The sequence below is a fragment of the Cyprinus carpio genome, chromosome B9 (genome assembly GCF_018340385.1).
Source record: "Cyprinus carpio isolate SPL01 chromosome B9, ASM1834038v1, whole genome shotgun sequence".
NCBI lineage: Eukaryota > Metazoa > Chordata > Actinopteri > Cypriniformes > Cyprinidae > Cyprinus > Cyprinus carpio.
In genome coordinates, this window is record NC_056605.1 from 23396260 (window position 1) to 23416796 (window position 20537).

Consider the following 20537-nt stretch of genomic DNA (forward strand, 5'->3'; position numbering starts at 1 on the left):
TGATAGTCGTACATAATTTGCTGGTATCTTGGGGATAGATCTACATCAACAACTAATCTCATCAGTTAATCAAAGCTTAGAAGATATCACATCTCTCTGATATATCTTCTTTCCTTTCTCTCTGTCTTGTGCCAAAGGTTTGCGAGCATCTCTGCTGCTGTCAGCATTCTTCATGGTGCTGGGCGCAGCATTACGAAGTGTTCCCCTCAAAGACCTGTACTACAGACGCTGGTAAGACTCTGTCGCACAATGTTATGCATCATTTATTCAACAAAACTCCACTTAGCCAAACTGGCTTTCAATGCTGGTTGCTTTCACTTGCATAATTATGCATTTCCTCAATTTCCCAATGTGATAATTCATGAGAAGATCAGAGATTGTTCTCCAAACTTGATGCCACACTGTGTATAAAATGATGCTTTGGAGTGAAAGTGTATAGGCATATTAAAAATATTGAATAACTTGATCTTCCGGTGAAACGCTAGACATTTTTCTAGTAACTTATGCAGGATTTCTCCAGTGGTTTCTGCTTCCAACCAATCAACCACCAAAGGATAGCTCCTAGGATATAAGTCACAATACAGAAAAATAACTTCTGTTGCTTTGTGACCTTAATAGTTCTTCAGAAAAAAATCTGCTCTAGTACTTTATGCTGTGCAGACATTGTTGTCATCAATCTTTTCCTGATACATGTTCTTTAGTTTAGTGGCAGATTTGAATATTTTATTCTGTTCGAAGCCTAAATTTGCATATCCGAAGAAATATTGCTGACAGTCTGAATGGCAAATATTTTTTTTGTTTGGTTATGGTTTCCATGACCTTGCTCTATTTGTGTGATTAGATATAGTTTTTGGCTGCTATCTTGAGAGCAGGTTGGGCAGTATATTCATAATACAATTTTATGATAAATATTTATGGAGACTTAAAATCCACTGCAACATATGATAAGAGAAAGTGTGTTATTCATTGGCAAGTTACATGGTATTGTTGCAAGTTAAAGATGTGACCTTTTCATTTGCTTAAATACGCTTAAACAGAACGACTGGGTTCTGTTTGCTTTAGATTAGGGTTCTTTTACCTGTAAAATTGAATGTTCCTGTCCTCTTCTGTGCTTTGTGTCCTCTTTCCATTTCTCTCGCTCCTTCTTATCTCTTTAAGCTTTCTCATTCGTACATGGTTAACATCAGCACATGAAGAAATAACTAAAGCAAATTTCTCATTGCAGTTGTGAGAAAAGGAAGCAAAGCTTTTCTATTATTACTTTTTTGACAATGAGTTAACTAAGCCACCGATGGACATTTAAACAAGGTTATCTTAGTGACATTAGAAGCATGTAGCTTTGTTAGTGAAGTCAGTTGACAACTAAAATAGGACATCATTGAGCATAAATCATATTTTATTATTAAGGCTTGAAGAAAATTGTTGGTTCGTTGAATTTCGTGGGTCTGGTTGTGAACTGCTGAGAGTACCACATAATTCATGCAGATTGGCATACTTGTCTGTATCTGTATGATGTTATTTCCATCTGTATTAAAACATTTTTGTATAAACGTGTGTAGTAAGAAAGTCCGGTTCCATACAAATACATGACCACCAGACACCATTACCACATTTTTATAGCTTTTTTTCACACATACATTAAAACATTTTTCGAACAGTGCATTAATTTGACTTTTCTTCCCTTTTTTTTTTTTTTTTTTTTTTTTTTTTTTTTAGTTATTGAATGAAATAAGGCTACATAGCTTAGTTTCACAGCTCCCACAATCCTAGAACTCACAGTGACACATTGACCTTCTCAGTTATATAATCTAAAATTGTGCATTTGCTTGATATATAACAGGAAAAGGTTTTTAGGACTGTTGAGAGACAGCTGAGGTTATATTGATTGTTTTATATATTTATATATTACACCACAAGCAAATTTAAACGCACAGATACATTGCAAGCAGCTGTTGCCTGCAGTGACTGTTAATGTAATGGCTGATTTCAACACGGGGCACTTAATATGTCGAGTCTATTGATTCATATAAAGTGACTCAACTCAGTGTTGTGTGTTTTATATTTTAGAAGCTTATGATATATTGTTTAAGTACATTTACACCACCAGCAGACATTATTCAATGGACTGTCTTCTCTCTATGTATAGATCTTATAGATGTATAGATAGATCTATGTATAGAGTTTAACACTGCCTATGTCATGAGATACATGTGTTTCAACTATGTTTATGGAGAGCAACTGAAATCCTTAAGGTTAGATCACAGAGGAAGTAGGAGACCATACACGTCATGCATCATGACCTGGTGACATCAGCTGTGATGTGATTTGAACTACCACTAGGTGTCAGCACTTGCATTAATAAAGTGTAAAAAGATGTTTCATTGAAAAGGTAATGACCATCTTGCATATCAAGTGATCTAGCATGTGACTGATGGTGATCCTTGATATGCCACACTAGAAAGAGTTATTCTGATCTGAATATGCCGTTTTGTTTAAGAGTTCACAGTGTAAGGCTAAATTGGACAACAGCAGACATCAGCTAGCTCAGTTTAGATGGCTTATCCTGGAAACGTTTTTGATTAAAAAAAAAAAGTTTAAATTACTAAAAAAAATGTAATTGTTTAATATTTAAAAGTATTATTTTAATGTTTATTATTTTATAATAAAATAAATAGTTTATATACATTATTATTATATTATTTTATATAATTTAAATTAATTATAACGTTTTTTATTATTTTTATTCATTTATTTTATTCTGTGTAACAACAGTTTTGAAGAATCTTTTCTATACAGCAGTTCAGAATGAGCAAGTTTGGTTTGTTCTCACACAAAGATATCTTATTGCGTCCAGTTATGATGGGTTTTTTGGGGGGTGCAGACTTTGTAATCACTATATGAATGGTGGTTGTATGCAAAAGAACAGTGTACTGTGGGGAAGAAACAGCATATGTGTTCGGAACAATGTAAAGAATAGTAAATAATGACATAATTAAAATTTTGGGGTGAACTGTTTCTGTTATGACCCCTATCCTTTTTTTTCCCTGCAGATTTTCAGTTGCTTTTATTAACCTAAATATATATATAAAATCTTTTTTTTTGTCACATATACACAGATACAAAAACATCACAAAACACAACAAAAAAAAAAATTTTTTTTTTTTTTTTTTTTTTACAATGTCTTTTGATTACAAATGCCAATGTTTAGTCTCAAATCAACAGCGATTGTGGTCACAGCAGATTGTGCCGTCGTGCATTTGTCAATTTTTTGATTGTTTTGTTGGCAGTGAGGAGTCATTTGGTTAAAACCACCATGCTCCTTGCAAGCCAAACTGAACAGAAGTTTCAGGCAATTTTTTGATAGAATACTATTACTTTTTTTCCCTCTGTAGCTTAACATAATGACACAAATATATAATGTCTTCATTGGCTGTGATTTTAAGACTGGCACTGTGTTTTAGATTCTCCCAGGTTTCTCTTTAATTCTGGCTTTGACGTTTAGTTTGAATATTTTGCAGTACCATTATTGTTTTGGTCAGTATAAAGCAGTCCATTTATAAAATATGTTACTCAGGTTATAAAATTTGCATTCAAATCCTGTTAGCCCAGCAGTTTCATTAGAAAGCAGAGAATCCTCCCTGACATTGTTCGTGCCGGATCAGAATCATCTAAGGCTAAATTACCACTCCTCCACTGCCCTCACATTTCTCCATGCGTGAGACTCATTTCTCCCTTTTCATCTCTTACTTTGATTCAAATTCAAGGTTTAGCAGATTGTCACCTGAAGAAAGATCATACGACAGTGATTCTCCACAAATATTGCTTTAGAACATCAAGTAGTGATCTAACATAATACTAATATGAACAGTTTATTATAGTGCAAGTAAAAGAAATTGTGTGAACTGTTTCTGTAATCAGCCCTATTCATGGATTTCTTAGATTTGTCTTACTTTTATTAACGTAAATCTTTACTTAGAAGCTTGGTGTGGTGTCAGAAGGGCTGAGATTCAATCATGTCAGAAATTAGCAGCAAAAAAAAAAATCACCATGGCGATATATCAGGCGACCACTACTTATAAAGCACATATTCTGCATGACCATATTCAACATCCCTAATCCTACCCAATACCTAAACTTAACGACTATATAATAAACAGCAAATTAGGATTTAATTGAGGCAAATGTCATAGTTAATGGTTTGTTAATAGCGAGAAAAGTAAAGTGTGACTTATTATATTATTTACACTTAAGGTAAGACCTACCAGTTAACAGTCACTGACATAGAAAGTCCAACATTTGCAAGTTTTTACCCAAACTTAATATTATAAAACAGATAGTTTAAGTCCTGGATGGTGATTGGTCTATACAGTGTTACAGCTGTACCAAAATACATAATGTAGTTAGTAGTTGTAATGCGAAACACCCAGTAGCTGGATTTATTAATTTGCAGGACCCATAAAGGCCAAATATTAACCGTCGTTTACATGTCAAGGTCTGAATCATCTAGTGGAAAGATGGTACTTAATGAATTTGCATAATGAAACATTTGTGCATAATTTTTATGTAGTAGCTGTTTGAAATAAACTGTGACTCTCTTAAGGCTGTGCTATATTTTCCGTATAGTCATGGCTGAAATGGTTAAAGGCACTCTGCTGAGTATTCTGTGTAACACTGACCTGTTTTTGCTTATAATCACAATATAGTACAGCCTCTTACACTTTATTGCTCAATTAAAATAGGCTAACAGAATCAATTCAGACTGGAATTCATTGGCCTTGATATATTATGCAATATCTGTAGTCATTCTTAGTACCAGAATTGCCAATTTTGCATTGTTTCCAACCATAATTGACAAACCTGAAGTCATAATGATCAGCTTAAGGTGGAGGATTTAGAATCATCTACAATCCAATTATGAGCTACGTGAGGGGTATCACAATGATTGGAATCACTGCAAATGCAGACTGCTGCTTCTTATTTAGGAAAAAAAATAAAAATTCCACAGTGCATTCTAGCCCATTTCATTAGAAGCAAAATCACACAGGCTTTAGCATGAATATAGTGTCACAGGGGCTGATGTCCAGTCGTGAAACATGCAGTAGGAATGCATAAAAACCTTTCAGCAGAATCAGATGTCAACATGCTGGAACAAAAGAGAAAGGAATAGTCGAGAGAGCTTTCACACTGTATTAGATTGGGGCACTGAGGAGAGCATTGCATGATCGATGACTGAACCAAAGTCTTTTGCAAACTGTAAGGTTCAAGAACCTATAAAAGGCTGTTTGAATGTTGTGCATGGTGTGTACTGACCAAACCAAAAGCACTTGTGAGCTGATTTTAAATCTAGGGCATGTATACTATCAATCCTCCACTCAGTACATCTCCAGAGGTTTTTTACCGTTCCTCAGACACTCTTTGACAAGCCACAGTAAAGAACTTCACATCTTCATGAATGCAGGAATAGACCTTAAAACATTTTGTTCAGATTGTGACAATTGCTAGGAAGAAACTAGAAAAAGCTTGACACAAAAAGCCTCTTGATCTTTATGACAGTGATTACCATGAAGGAAAAAAGACCATTTCGGGCTGGTTTGGTGTGCGTCTGGGGTGTGGAAAATGGAAAAGTGTTTCAGTCACTCTCTATCTTCACCAATGCTGAAGATCTATTCTGGGGACAAGCACTGCAGCATTTATTCAGGCAGTTAGGCTATCACAAGTCTCCCTGCTGGGACTCAGTCATCCTGTCTCACAGATAAAGCTCTTTTGTTTCCCCTGCTATCAAACATCACCTCTGATAGATATGTAGGAGAGCATCGATTGGTGTTTAGAAACTAACAAAAAGGTGATTGCATTTAGACCATTTTTTTTATATTATTGTTAATTATTAAATGTTTGTCTCAGATATTTGTCTGGCTTGCATGTGTATAGGCATTAAAATATCACTGATACTCGAGTGGCCTTTTTGACCACCCAAAACACCCTAGCAACGGCATAGCAACATGATAAAAACACTCGTATCACTTTATCTGCCGCATTACAATGCCCTGGAAAGCCAACATTGTGCAACATTGCATTGTGATGCTGGTTTTTACGGGAAAAAGCCTACTCATATTTTATTTATTTACTTTAAAATGTTATATATATATATATATATATATATATAGTCTTTCTGTTTTTTCCCATTTTTTCACATTTACAGGATGATTCATGGAGGTCAACTTCTGAATGGTTTAGCTGGTCCTACCATTATGAGTGCCGGTCCTCTGCTCTCTACTACTTGGTTTGCTCCTGATCAGAGAGCTACAGCCACTGCTATTGCATCACTTATTGGCTACCTGGGGTCAGCCTGTGCCTTTCTGATTGGTCCGTTGGCTGTCCCTGCACCCAATGGCACTGTGGGAAGCACCGTTTACTGGAACCAAAACCACATAAGAGACAGGATACAGTTTGTTCTTTATGCAGGTACAGTATTGTCTGCTGACAATCCAGCAACAGTATTCATTCTGAATCAATATTAATTTATTTTAAGCATTTGCCATACAGAAAAGCAATCACAAGAAAGCCATCCATGGTGGCTCTCCAAATACCACAATCAAACGTCTTAACGTGGTTTGCGTTTACCTCGCTATAAAGATTGCCTCACATTGTTCTGCTTAACTGATTCAGAAAATTAAAACATTTTGAGAAAGAGAGAAAGAAATCTTGCCAATAATAGATTGATACTCTGCCTCTGTTTAAGTTAAAAGATGTTGCTGTCTCTTTCATACACAGGAAAGACATGGATTTGTTAATAGTTTAGAGGTCATTGTGACAATAACTGCAACATTGGGCATCAAGATGCATGCAGCCGCATGCACCAGATTTTGACACGCTCCTTGAAGACGATAAACTTGAAGAGATGCAGTGATCTGTCCAGTCTAATAAAACCTTAGAGAAGCGCCAAGTCTTTAGAGATGGGAGGTATAACAGTATTTACTGTGTGACAGTAAAATCTGTCAGCTGGCAGATATTTTGCTGAACCAGATTTTAAACCATACTGAAGGAGTTCCCATGTATGTACCTCCTCATGCCACTGCACTAAGACCTATTCATCTTTTTATTTCCAAAAATAAGCATTACCACATGATTAATTCATATAAAAATAATTTTAATTGAATTTCCACCAATTACACAACCATTCCAAGGTTTGGGGTCGGCAAGATTTAATTTTTGAAAGAAATATCTTACTGTATGCTTACTAAGGCTGCATTTCTTTCATAAAACACAGTAAAAACAATAATATTCTAAAATGTTATTACATATTTTTATATTAAATATTTAAAAAGTAATTTATTCCTGTGCTGTCAAAACTGAATTTTCAGAGTCTTTATATTCTGAAATAATATTACATATTTATATACTAAATATTTTAAAATGTAATTTATTCCTGTGATGTGAAAACTGAATCTCGCATGATTCTTCAGAAATTAATTTAATGTGCTGATTTGGTGCTCAAGAAACATTTCTTATTAACAATATTAATTATTAAAACTGTTGTGCTGCTCAGTGTTTTTGTGGAAACTGCTACATTTTTTCAGGATTCTTTAATGAATATAAAGTTCAAAAGAACAGCATTTCTTTAAAATGGAAATCCTTTGTAACATTATAAATGTCTTTACTCAAAATCTCACTTTTGATCAAATGTATGTGTCCTTGCTAAAAGTATAAATTTTTCATTAAATCTTACTGACCCCAAACCTTTGAGCAGTAATGTATATCTTGATATCTACTGTTAGTGCGATATAAAATTGTTCGTTTTTGATATAAGATTTTTTATCATACCCGCATGTACCCAAGCCTGCTTTATAAGTCTATTTTATGACAGAAAAGGCAGATTTATAGAAGCGATGTTGTAAAAGTTAACTAGCTGAATAAAAATGGGATCTGTCCAAGGAAACTGCTCTTATTTTATCATCATGTGGACAGCACACAGGAGGGACGCAAAATTTAGGAACTCAGCCTGATGGCTGTGCTGGCTTTTGAGATACTGTGTGCCAACAGGTTTTTTTGTGCTTGGCTACAGCAATGCTCAATTATGAACTTGGTAGCACTGTCACAAATTCCAGCACTGGATAAGCACATTTGAAAACAGGAGCTTTTTGTGGACCTGGGTTAATGAGCTGATCAGTTGTTTCATTGTGCATTTCCTCCCTCTACAGGATTGTAATAAATCTGCTAGACTCATGGTTAACTCTAGATTAATGTGAGCCATCTAATGACCGTTAATGATGTTGGTTTGGATACCACTCTCTCTCGCTCTCTCTCATTAATTTGAATTTAGTATCTGAAAATTGCAGTGAAATGCCATCGCGTTAAGCTCTTTTTCTAATTAACACAGATAGATTAAGTCTGAATCCGTAAAATCTTTCTGAGATTTGATGTTGACACCAAGGCTGCATGATAAATGTTGTGTATTTTTGTGAACTTGCAGAGGTTGGGATGATCGCAGCACTTTTCGTGGCTGTGCTGTTCTACTTCCCCTCCAGGCCGCCCGTCCCTCCCAGCGTGGCAGCAGCTAGCCAACGTCTCAGTTACAGGAGCAGCATCTGCAGACTGCTGAGGTATAACCACAGTCCTCCCTTACCAGACTGCTCGAACTGTTTTGAACAGAGAATGAAGGTTAGGAATTAGGAATAGTTCATTTGAAAATAAAATTTCTCTTTTAATGTAAATAAAAGTAAAACGGAGATATCTAACATTTATTTTCCATACAACAAAAATGGATGGTGTTCACAGTTGTCAAGCCGCACATAAGTTCTGGAGAGGTCCCTCAAAGTTGGGACTTCAAAAACTATACATTTGAAAGGGGAAACTCCCCCCAAAAAGAAGGTCCCTCAAAGTTGACAATTCAAAAAATATACAAAACGAACACAAAAGTTGCTGAATCAATGTCTAGTGAAGTGAAACGATACAAAAGTTGCTGAATCAATGTCTAGTGAAGTGAAACGATACAAACCATCACTTCCAGCCTACTGTCAGCACACACTGCACATCTGTACATTGTGAAAAAAAGCTTTAGTAAGGGTTCAAATGTGCTACTTTTTAAAAGTTTGGGACCAGTAAGATTTTTAAAATGTTTTTGAAAGAAGTCTCTTTTGTTGAATTTTCAGCAGCCATTACTCTAGACTTTAGTGTCACGTGATCCTTCAAAAATCATTCTAATATGCTGATTTGGTGCTCAGGAAACATTTCAAAATATTAATGAAGCATTGCAAATATGGTACTAAAATAACTAAATATTTAAATGTATATTGCATAAATCATATTGAATATTTTAATGGTACATTTCCATTTTGGTGCTTGAATCACTAACTGTTTAAAGCAAAAGAGCTATTCTGTTAAATATGTACTTTTGTTTTCTTCTGCGGACAAATGATCTATTTGATTGACGGCATTGGAATAAATAGATGATAACAAAAATCTCCTGTCCCTGTAAAAAAAACACATGCAACTATTTTAAACCTTGAAAAAATCTGAGCACATTACTTATTCTAATTAAAAATAAATATATAGTAATGTGAATATCTGTGGTCTTCATTGACATTTACAAGAGATTTTGCATTGGGTACATTGGACACAACAATGGACATCTGTTATTTTAGGCCTTTTGTAACTTCCACATTCTGTCTCCCTGATCTCAGCACGGTCTCTGAAGTTTTATCATTGCTTTTACAAAAGAGAATCTTAATGAACAGGGTCTTGTCATTTCACCACTCACCATATGTCGCAGTTGTCATTTAATACGCATCAAAGATAAGATCCTCTCCCTGCAGATTAATTACCAAGCCTTATGATGGAACATGCTGACCATCCTTAATAAATAGAACATCTTGATCTGTACATTTATTAACCCACTGAAGTCCATGAAGGCCAGTGTGACCACAGCGGCACATTATTACAGCTAGTCAGAACTCTCTTGATGTAGACGCACCAGCAGGACTTGGGGTAGTTGCGATATTCAACGATCAGAGGAAGCCAGCCCTGCTTTGAATGTGTTCTCACATCAACACTAGAAGAATTGGCTGAAATCTGTGAACTGGAAAAAGACTGTTGAGCTTCCAATGTTGTAGAGAGTCTGCAGTTTCGAGCTCCTCCAAGGAACGCCAGAACTTTCCCACTCACAGAACAGCTGAAAGCAAAAAGAAGAACAAACATGAATGGACGAAGTCACCCCGTTGAGACTGTAATGCTGTCTGGAGTCCCACAGATAGGCAGAGTTCCAGTAGCCGTCTCACATTTGTATCTGAATGGAGGAGTGGATTGGTAGAGCTTTGTAAAATAGCTAGTCTACTGGGACGGTTAATTGGATACGGTCTGGGGTCGTGTGATCATGATTGTGTTTCATCTCCATTCTCTGAACTCTCAAGTCCTTGGCTCACCTGAGTTGGTGAAACTTCAAAGTTTTTTTTTGTGCCTGACTTGTTTGTTGCAGAGAGAATCATTATTTCATTGTTCATTTATGGGAACCATTATCCAGCGTTTGATTACTGCACTAACAGTGATGATAGTATTGTATTAGTATTGATGGACTCTGTGTTAAAAATGGCCATGGCTTGCAAAATCTTCATCTTGAAGTATTAGACCCCAACAAGGCCTGCCAATGATAAATGGCACTTAGCTGATGATCTGTCTGGCTTGATGGCTCCCCCAAATTTGTCAAAAGAAAGGAAAAAAGGCTTTCTCATATCCCATAATCTAAATAAGCTCTTGGTGGGGGAAAAAGTGCATAGATATCGATCTCCTCCAGCTGTGAGGTTAATGAAACGGGTACAGTTGGGAGAAAGGGTCCTCTGTCAACACCTTTTTTTTTTTGGTGATTACCCTCTTCAAGGCCACTGTAAAATTCACTGAAACCATGCTTGGCTTTCACACTTTCCTGTTAATAGACTGGATGTAGATGGTAGAAGTTCCTTTACACCCAGTGGTTCTTACCTTGGAGGTAATTATGGGTAGAGTGACATGGAAGTTGAATTTTCTACAAGTAACTAAGGGTGCATTAATTTGATATCCAATTTATTTGTGAACTTATAATTAGCATCTTTGCCTGGCCACCTGGTCACATTATTATAACTGCTTTTCTCTGAGAAAAAATTGCATTTTAAAGCAGCTTGCATTCTTAGAATCTCAGCAGAGCCAGAATCAACAGTGCAAGGACTGTTTTTGTGTGAAGTTTCCAAATCCAAAGCCTCCAAAACAGTATTAAATCATTGAAGCAATTGCTGAATTTGAAATGAAATCACAAACAAGATCCAGAATTGCAATTTGCATTTGCAATTTTGAAAGGAAGTAGAATTTAAACTGAATTGAACTGCACGAAATGTACTTTCTACCTTCTGCAGTTCCAATTCAAGTTCCAGTTCTGCCTCCTTTTGAGTGTTGCAAATTTAATTCAAGTTGTATTAATTTAAAAGGAACCAGTTCCTTAAATCTCAATTTTTGGAAGCCTGGAAAAGTCTAATCTGTGCAATTGCATCATCATGCCTTTACGGGAACCAATGTGTAGTGTTAGATTACTGCAGTAAAAGTGATGATAGAATAGTATTAGTATTGATGGATGTGGTGCTAAAAAATTGCTGTATCTTGCAAAATCTTCATCTTGGGGCAATAGATTCCATCACAGCCAGGAAAAGGACAAAAGGCACTTAGCTGATGATCCTTCTAGCTTGATGGCACCAAAAACTCTGGGACTGGAGGAGGGTGGTACAATCAAACAACAACTTTCTTTCAATCAGATCAAGTGTGAGAGACTCAAATACCAAGAACCAAACTGCAACAAGTAAATTCCATACAGCACACAGCTTCAAAAGATAAACAAAACATCTTTGGAGAGCCCTTGTGATTGGTTTCAGATGCTTTGTTGTTGTATGGGGGAATGTTTCCTCTTGGGTAAGTTGGGGAGACACTGTTTGGGACACTTGAGGGAAAATAGGTAGAGAAGTGAGTGAGAAGGGTGGGTGATTGTAACTGGTTTGGGATTGATTGGGGGCCTGCCAGAAGCCACACATAAAGACTAATTCCAAAAAGGGATTCTCGACCTGTTTCAGTCTTGACTACAGCAATCCTGCAACTGGATAGATGCTCATAAAAATGCTAATATATGAAGAAAAACATCCCTCATAGCAAGGGATTTTTGTATCAGGGCAGGATTACCACAAAATTGACAGTACACTAAACCATGGACTGTGCTTGTATTAATGGTTGTATCTACATAGCAACTTTGTTGTTGCTTAGCTTCAAGAAGGATTTGTTGGCAAATAATGCTTGTTAGAGTGTCTCGTAGATAATGTTATTATAGAGTAAAAGTATTTCAGCTGTGCCCTACAGATATATGATTGATCAAAAATATGCAGATACTGATATTATGCATAGCTTTGCCCAGTGGGTCAGTTAGATTTAATTAGATGTTCAAAACGATTCCTGCTTGGCTAAACTCTTGATATCAAGGTCTATATTACCTGAAGAAATCTGTCTGTTAGCTTTGCATATTCTCAAAGGCAATTTTTCATGTGCTGCAGGACCTCAATAATTAAAAATAACCCCTAATCATTTTTCATTATGTTTTTTTTTTTTTTTTTTTTTTTTTTTCAATATTTTATCATGTCATATTCATTAATTTAGCCAGTTTTACTCTTACTAAAATGGCACTGGTGCATTTGTGTCATTTTGTTGTAATGCTGCTAATAAAGTTGTAATATTACATTGACCCCTTGCTTGATACTGCCTATTAAGAATCATATTTAGTTGAGGAAGCTTAATCCATGTAAGACAAAGCTCCGCTTCTGGGCATGTCTTTATCCTAGCATTATGCTTCCCTGATATCTGCTTTTGCTATCAGTTTTATGTATTTTTTTGTATTCAGGAGACTTTTATCTGTCTGTCACTGGGCTGCAAGGTAGGATAAATGTTTGGTGACAGGCTGTAAGGTATAGGAAAGAAACTCTACAATCTTTGACTCTCTGTGAGATGCACAAGCTTTGATGTTCAGTTTCATGACAGCTCTGAAAGATCTGTTACTCTTTCAGAAATGGGCGTCATACACAGTCAAAATGCAGTCTAGTGCCTTAAAGTGCTTTCATACTGTTCTGTTGCGAAAAGTTCTCATCAGTCCTAATCTTTGCTTTTGCTTTTTCAGCAACATGCGTTTCCTGATGGTAGCACTCGCCTACTCCGTGCCCACAGGGGTTATTGCCGGCTGGGCCGGAGTGTTGGACATGATTTTAACACCTGCTAAAGTCAGCCAGGTAAGATATATTCCATTTTCCATGCTGGGCCCATTTAGATGATACATTATAGGTAATTATAAGGTTTTCAGGAAAAGAATGATGTCTAGTTTATGCTTCGATGGTTAAATGTTTAATAAATGTAATGAATTAATCCAAATATTGAAAGACCTGATTACTTTCACCCGTGTGTTTCAGTATGCTTTGTGTCTGAACTAAGTTGCATTTATCAGATGTTCAAATCATTTGCACCTTCTATGAGTTTAATTATGATTAAAATGAAATGTAATTTCCCTGGATTAAATGGTTATTGACTCATAATTAACCCTGGGAGTACAAACACACACACTGAAGTATTGACTGGAAACTCTGACCGAAAATTTTCGTTTGCCTTTCTATACTTTCTCATTAAAAAGCTGGCAGGCCTGAATGGGTGGACTTTGAACTTCAAAACAAGCTGTTAAAAACCTCTAATTATAGTTTTGAAAATCCAGAGCTATCCAAATGAAGATAGCCCTCTCCATCCTTTCCCTCTCCAGACAGAGCTCATCAGAATCTAATCAAACATACATGCTCAAGACGCTTTTATTTGCATACTCACAAAAGTACTCCATCTTTGATGGGCCAACCACAGCTTAATGAGATGAGCTCTCCACCTCAGAGTTTCTGATTCTCCCCAGCCTCCTCACATTAGCATCTGAAATGTGAGAGTTGTGGGCCAAAGCAATCATGTTACATTCTAGGCCCAGCTGAATTACGGGCTTGAGGAGACAAAGATGATGGTCTTGTAGTTTCTTTTTCAGGTAAACTAGGTGGTCTTTGAACTGGTATTGGAAAGAAAACCATGCAAGTTGAAGATAGAAGGCCTTTTTCCTTTTCCCCCAATATGTATCTGCTGCCAAAGCCATTGTGAGACTAATTAGAATTTTCCGTCTTCTCATTCAAGTCTCAGTTCTTTTTTTTAACAACAATTGAAAGCATACGCCGCAAGCATTTCCTTCTCCCATTTTAATATTTCACTATTGTTGAGGAGGGCTTTTTTCCTGGTCATTTAAATTTGGTTGAAGAGAAATAAGTGTTATCTGACAAACTGAAATTATATATAGATTTCTAGGAGCCCATTGTGTAAAAAGAAAAGTGCTCACAAGACAGCAGTGTATTGATATTTCTCAGACATCCTGGTTAGGGATTTGTTCCAAAACCCAAATTCTAAGTATTAAACTTCAACAATTAATTCAGCCTGGAACACTTCAGAAACCTGGGATTGTGTATTCTAGATAACATTCCAACTAACGGTCATTGTTTTTTCCTGATACCTAATCCATTGACTATTGGGACTTTTTTCCCAATAGTCAGCATCCAGTTGTCATATGAAATGTAATTTGCAAATGAGGTTAGAAGCCTTAGAAAGGCTTTTATTTAAGTTACGTTTTGATCAGTGTCAGAAGTCAACAACAAAATTATTTTCACATTCGCACACGGTAATTTGCAGATGGAACGGTAGAACCCTGAGGCAGTAAGCATGTAGAGTTGTACAACAATAATTAGCATCATTTAAGTGCATGGTCCTCCGCTACATTAATCAGCCTTGTCTGATTGCTTCATTAATGGTGAATGGCCATTAAGCCTGCGCACAATGGCTGTGTACTGATTAGACAGACACCTTATGCCCTTGAAAACTCATCATCTAACAGAAGGTGCATTGCTGGTTTTGAGAAACATTAAAAATGACTGTTTTATCAGAACTGCCTCAAACTGCTCAAAACTAGGGCTTGATTTTGTGGTGTGTGTACCGAACTCTTTGGCTCTGATTAAAACTATAGGTGTAGCAGTGTGGTTTTCTGATTTAAAACCAATTTCAGTGAGTGATGCCAAGTTATTTGCCCGTGAGGTTTCCAGTGTAAACATGTTAGTGAACAAGGAGGTCTAGAATACCTGGAAAAAGTGTTACCATTCCCAGAAGAATGTGATTTGTGTGATATTAGTTTATACTCACACCAAATAATGTATGATGTTTTTGTTTGTTTGGGATGGATTTAGCATTGTGTCTAGATGGGCCTTGCCAACCCCTACACTTTCTATTGAATCTATTTATAATTTAGTTGTTTTAGATTGATTCAGTGTTATTATTAGTCTACTGGATCTCAAGTGATGACCGAAGCATTTCCTTAACTGCATAGACTGCATGTAACATCATTTTAATAGGGTTATGCATGCACCATATCATTCTTCTCCTTGTCCCGAGTCCTAACAATTCCAGTGCACTATGCTGCATGACAGAAAAATTTGAATTTGAAATAATGGTTTGGACACACATGAATTACACTTTTTGCCAAAGGAAATAGCATAGTGTATGATACCTCTTTCATTTCCTGGGAGAAATAGCAATGTTACAGCAGAAGACATAAATCACAGAATGGAAATAGCAATTAATACATCCAGGAGCATCGGAACCAGGGGGCCAAACATCTCTGCCACCTCCCACTCCCCAAACTTTTAGTACACATCACCATCGGCTGATATTAAATTATGTAGTCTAGTTCTGTTGGCTCGCACATGATATGTTACATTCTGATTATGCGCTATGATTTACTGTGTGTTTTAGCACTTGATGTTTATTTCAAATAGATAAAGATGTCTTTTACCCCTGCAGTAGGACATTTAATCAGCACATGTATCCTCAGACCATATAAATTCTCAGAGCAGCGGCGCCTTACTGCCGGTTATTGAGGATATGCTTGTCCGAAGAGAAACATTGACAGTGTTAAGTAGATGGTTAAATCTGAAAATGTGCAGTGCTGAATCTCCACACATAGTGAAAATAATAGTAAAATTTGGGTTTGTGTATTCTAGTACGATGAAGCTGTCAAATAAATGTCACATGCACAAATTGACTGTCACACATCACACTTTAACGAGACTGAACTTACAGTGTGTTATTGACAATTTCAAAAGGATGGAATTAATTTTAAAAGATTTTTGATAGTGTCTTGTTGTTAAATTAATATTTCATTTAATCTCAGAGGTAAGCTCTACTACATCCCAAAACAACATGAAATTTGTAATATTAATCAGCACGATTCATGAATATTAATTAGGCACTGTGACCCTGTGGCGTAGAAAGATTATTTAACAATGCGCAAAGTGATATTCATGAGCCCAAGGTTCTCTTAATAGTGACATTACAATCCACCCAAAGACATAATGAGATTCAGCTCGGAGTACAGTTGTACATCCTGATAGCCGCAGGTTGGAAGGACTTTAAGGAAATGTTCTGTTGTTGGATCAGAGTTTTGCTGAAGGTGCTTTCCTGTGCAGTGAGTGAGAGATGTTGCTCCTGATGCTGTAGAGCTTAGCCAGCCATCCCTAAGGAATCGAGTCTGATGCCCAGAAAGAGCCAGCTTTTCTAATCCCTCTGTTAGCATCGCTAGCTATCAAATCAGCAAAATCAAAGACTGATGCTGTTACTTTTTTATTATTCTACTTATGTGGTATGTTATGGAGCAGTTTATTCAATTTCTGTGATCTGAGTGGTCAAGAGGCATGTGTGTTTGGTTTTCCAATTTGTTAGAATGTTTTTTTTTTTGTTTTGTTTTTGTTTTTTGTTTTTTGGCTGAGAAGACAAAAACAAATTGGTTACAAAGCCATTATCTCACTCACAGTTAAGTTGTTTTTCTAAACACTTTTTAACATTGCATCTATCTATCTGTCTGTCTGTCTATCTATCTATCTATCTATCTATCTATCTATCTATCTATCTATCTATCTATCTAACAAAAGATTTATATTCTGTCTGTCTGTCTGTCTATAAAATCAGTATAAGACGTATTTATCTTTCAGCAAGGATGTATTAAATTGATCAAAAGTGACATTATAAAATAGTTGATAATGTTACAAAAGATTTATATTTCGAATAAATGCTGTTCTGTTTAACTTTCTATTCTATCAAAGAATTCTGAAAAAAAAGTATAACAGTTTTTGTAAAAATATATAGCTTCACAACTGTTTTCAACACTGATAATAGATGAAGAAATGTTTCTTGAGCAGCAAATCAGCAAATTAGAATGATTTCTGAAGGATCATTTGATGCTGAAGACTGAGAATTAAACAGGAATAAATGACTTTTAAAAAATTTGTGAAAATAGGTTGGCGCTGATGGCCTTGTGGGCAGTGTGCCAACATGTAGTGCTGATGTGCTTTGGGCGTCCCGAGTTCGAGTCCCGGCTCGCGGACCTTTCCAGATCTCACCCAATTCTCTGTTTTTTCTGTCTGTTTTTCTAATAGACTGTATTACCTTCAAAACATTCAGACTTTAATCTTTTAATCTAAACTACTTTAAACTGAAAACTATTTCAAACTTTACACCATCAAACTTTTAAAACTTTGTAAACTTTTAAAAATTCTGGCCTGGCTTTCTCAAGCCAACTTCAAAGTTTGTCTCTAACAAACTTTTTTATCTAGTTTTAAATTATAATAATATTTCATGTATTATTTTCCATTTTCAATATTATTTTCTAATTATTTTTAATCAAATAAATGTAGCCTTGGTGAGCATAAGAGGCTTCTTTCATAAACATAAAAAATCTTTTGAACAGCAGAGTGTGTCAAAAAACAGATACTCAGTTTAAACAACATTTCGTTCAGTTCTCATAGAGAAACTTGTTTTTTTCTCCCTGCTCTTATCAATACTGTGGTTGACCTCAGCCATGCCTGATATAGACCATCTGTTTTATGAAGTCTGCTGTTGAACCAGACTGTTCATCATAGACATTTCGTGGACGGCATGATGTCTGGCAGTTTATTCTTCTCTCTGATCGACACTGCAGATGCCCCTGGCTCACTATCCATCTAGCTGCTCCACGAGTGATGTCCAGCATTACAAGCAGCGAATAACTGATCGCACCTTTCTCTGCTCTCACAGGTGGACGCGGGCTGGATCGGGTTCTGGTCCATAGTTGGAGGCTGTGTGTTTGGTGTGGCCATGGCGAGGTGAGTAATGGCCCATGCATGAGAAATGATGGTTGTGTTGTCATACATTAGCATTTGTTAGCATTTGCTTTACATGTATTGTCCAGTGATGTGAAAACCATAAGCAGCAGACCCTAAAACATTAGTCACACATCAGCATGCCCTCCTTCTCAAAGAAACCAAGTCTCCGTTTTATTGGCTTAGTTTAGTAAGGTCGAATTGTGAGGGTTTTTTAGCAGTGGAGCTTTTAAGGGGGTGAATTTAGAGATTTTTTAAAAACTTCTTAGGGAGCAGTTTAGCATGCTGACAGCGTGTTATAACTGTTGGGACTGTCAGCATGCTAAATCTCTCTCTAAATTCATCCTCTTTAAAGCACCGCAGTTATAGCCATCAAAGCATCGCTTTTGTAACAGATTGACTACCTTCAACAAAACATTTCTGAGCAAAAATCTTTGAACTCCATATTTGAATTGTTGATCTGCATTCATGCTGGCATCTATAGCCATACCCATTTGACCCAAAACTTAAAAAAATCAACTCAAGATCACTCAATACCACTCTGTTCTGCTCTGTTTTACAACACAAGCAGAAATCCTGTGTGAACTTACGGGTCCAAACGACATCAAAGAGCTAATGGCAATGAAAGTAGACTGTGGTGTTGCCTCACGCTACCTGCATCTGGGCCAGTTGCGCTTGAACATACTGAAAACACTACAACCAACAAACAATGAGCACGTACATTCTGTGAATTCATGAGAAGAATTAACTCTCCACAGCTCTCCAATACAGATTTCATGAAAATCGTCACTGATGAGATGCAGATATTGTGGTCCCTCTGTGTGCCATCTTGACTTTTTGCCGATCAGATGTTTGCTTGCTTGCGTCACTTCTGTTTTTCCAGTTGTGCACTCGTTCACTAAGCTGAACAGCCAATCAGAGTGGTCACTCTCACGATGCGCTACGGGTGTCCCAAGTTCGAATCCCGGCTCGAGGACCTTTCCCAATCCCACCCCCCTCTCTCTCCCACTTCACTTCCTGTCTCCTCTACACTGTCCTATACTAATAAGGTCAAAAAAAGAAAGCCGTTAGAAAAGTGTCTGATCGGTGTCTGGAAGACACAACCCCAATTCAGTGCAATGATGCAAGGCTAACTAAAGACTCACTAGTTATTCAGGCAGCACACTAACTAGTCAATTTCCTTCTGTTGTAAATTATAAAATTTGACTCCCACACTTTTTTGGGAGATAATCTTTATATTTTTTTGGTTTTGTTTGACAGCCGGCAAAGGAAAAAATGTAGACAGCTGGTAAAGCAGTGCCGGCCCTGCCTAATAAGCGGTATAAGCGGCTGCATAGGGCCCCCGTGGCCACCAGGGGGCCCCGTGTCAGGAGTTCAGACAGCAATCACGGGAGTAAGGCGAGATGATGGTGGAGATGGCAACAGCAGAGCTGAGCTGGAGAGTTCTCTGAAGCTGTACTTCCATATGAATTAGTTAAAACCGTTCGTGGACACGCACTGTAAGTGTCTGACAAATCGTGTAGAATGCAATGCGCGCTCAGTACCTCCGGTCCTCGCAAAATCAAAAGCGAAACTAAAAAGGATGCGTGCATGCATTCAAACGCAATTTCAATACCAGTAGTTCGATAGCGGCTGCGGCTCCCTAATGCATGCAAATTAGGCTGCATACAATATCTAGGCTGGAATTAGTATGTACACTATAATAGGATGTGTAGTTATAACCATCTCTTAACTCTGTATCATGCTTGAAGAAAATTGTGGTTTCTGTTTGCTCTTTGATTTGAATATTAAGAGAGTATTCTACTTTAATTATGGTTGCACTTAACAAGACTAAGAAATAACTGTTCTTTTTTTAATGATCAATTTGTGGAAAAAAGTTCAGATAGGAGGTCAAACATTAAAAACTCATAGCCTGCAAGTACAACTCTATAGGTCTGAAGAGACTCATGAAATCATACAAACGAGAAGTCAGTCAGTTGAGTTTATGGCAAATTATTTTACAGTGCTTGAGTATTGTCTGTTATTGTATATTATAATTCATATTCAGAAAGCAGAACTGAGATGGCATTTATTGCAAGATTTCAAATGCATCTGCAGACTATTTTTCCATACATGTTTTAAGATTTGTTAAAATAGTTTAAAAATCTTGTCTAGTCTCATTCTTGTGAACCCTGTCTTGTGTCTGGTCTCAGATTTTTGCCTTTACTTTGATATTGCTTAAATCTGTTTCAACATGTTTACACTTATATTTGATTATTTTTGCATTTTAATCTGGCCTGTCATGCCAGCCCA

General features: G+C 36.7%; 1 protein-coding gene across 2 annotated transcripts in view; it reads left to right on the forward strand.

Moving 5' to 3' along the window:
• LOC109060592 (solute carrier family 49 member 4-like) overlaps window positions 1-20537 on the forward strand; it is a 40264-nt gene that overhangs the window by 2053 nt on the left and 17674 nt on the right. For both annotated transcript variants that reach the window (XM_042731641.1, XM_042731642.1), the window contains exons 2-6: window positions 138-231; window positions 6200-6462; window positions 8471-8600; window positions 13172-13280; window positions 18181-18248. In XM_042731641.1, the coding sequence (XP_042587575.1) occupies window positions 138-231; window positions 6200-6462; window positions 8471-8600; window positions 13172-13280; window positions 18181-18248 (664 nt within the window). The remainder of the gene's footprint in view (window positions 1-137; window positions 232-6199; window positions 6463-8470; window positions 8601-13171; window positions 13281-18180; window positions 18249-20537) is intronic.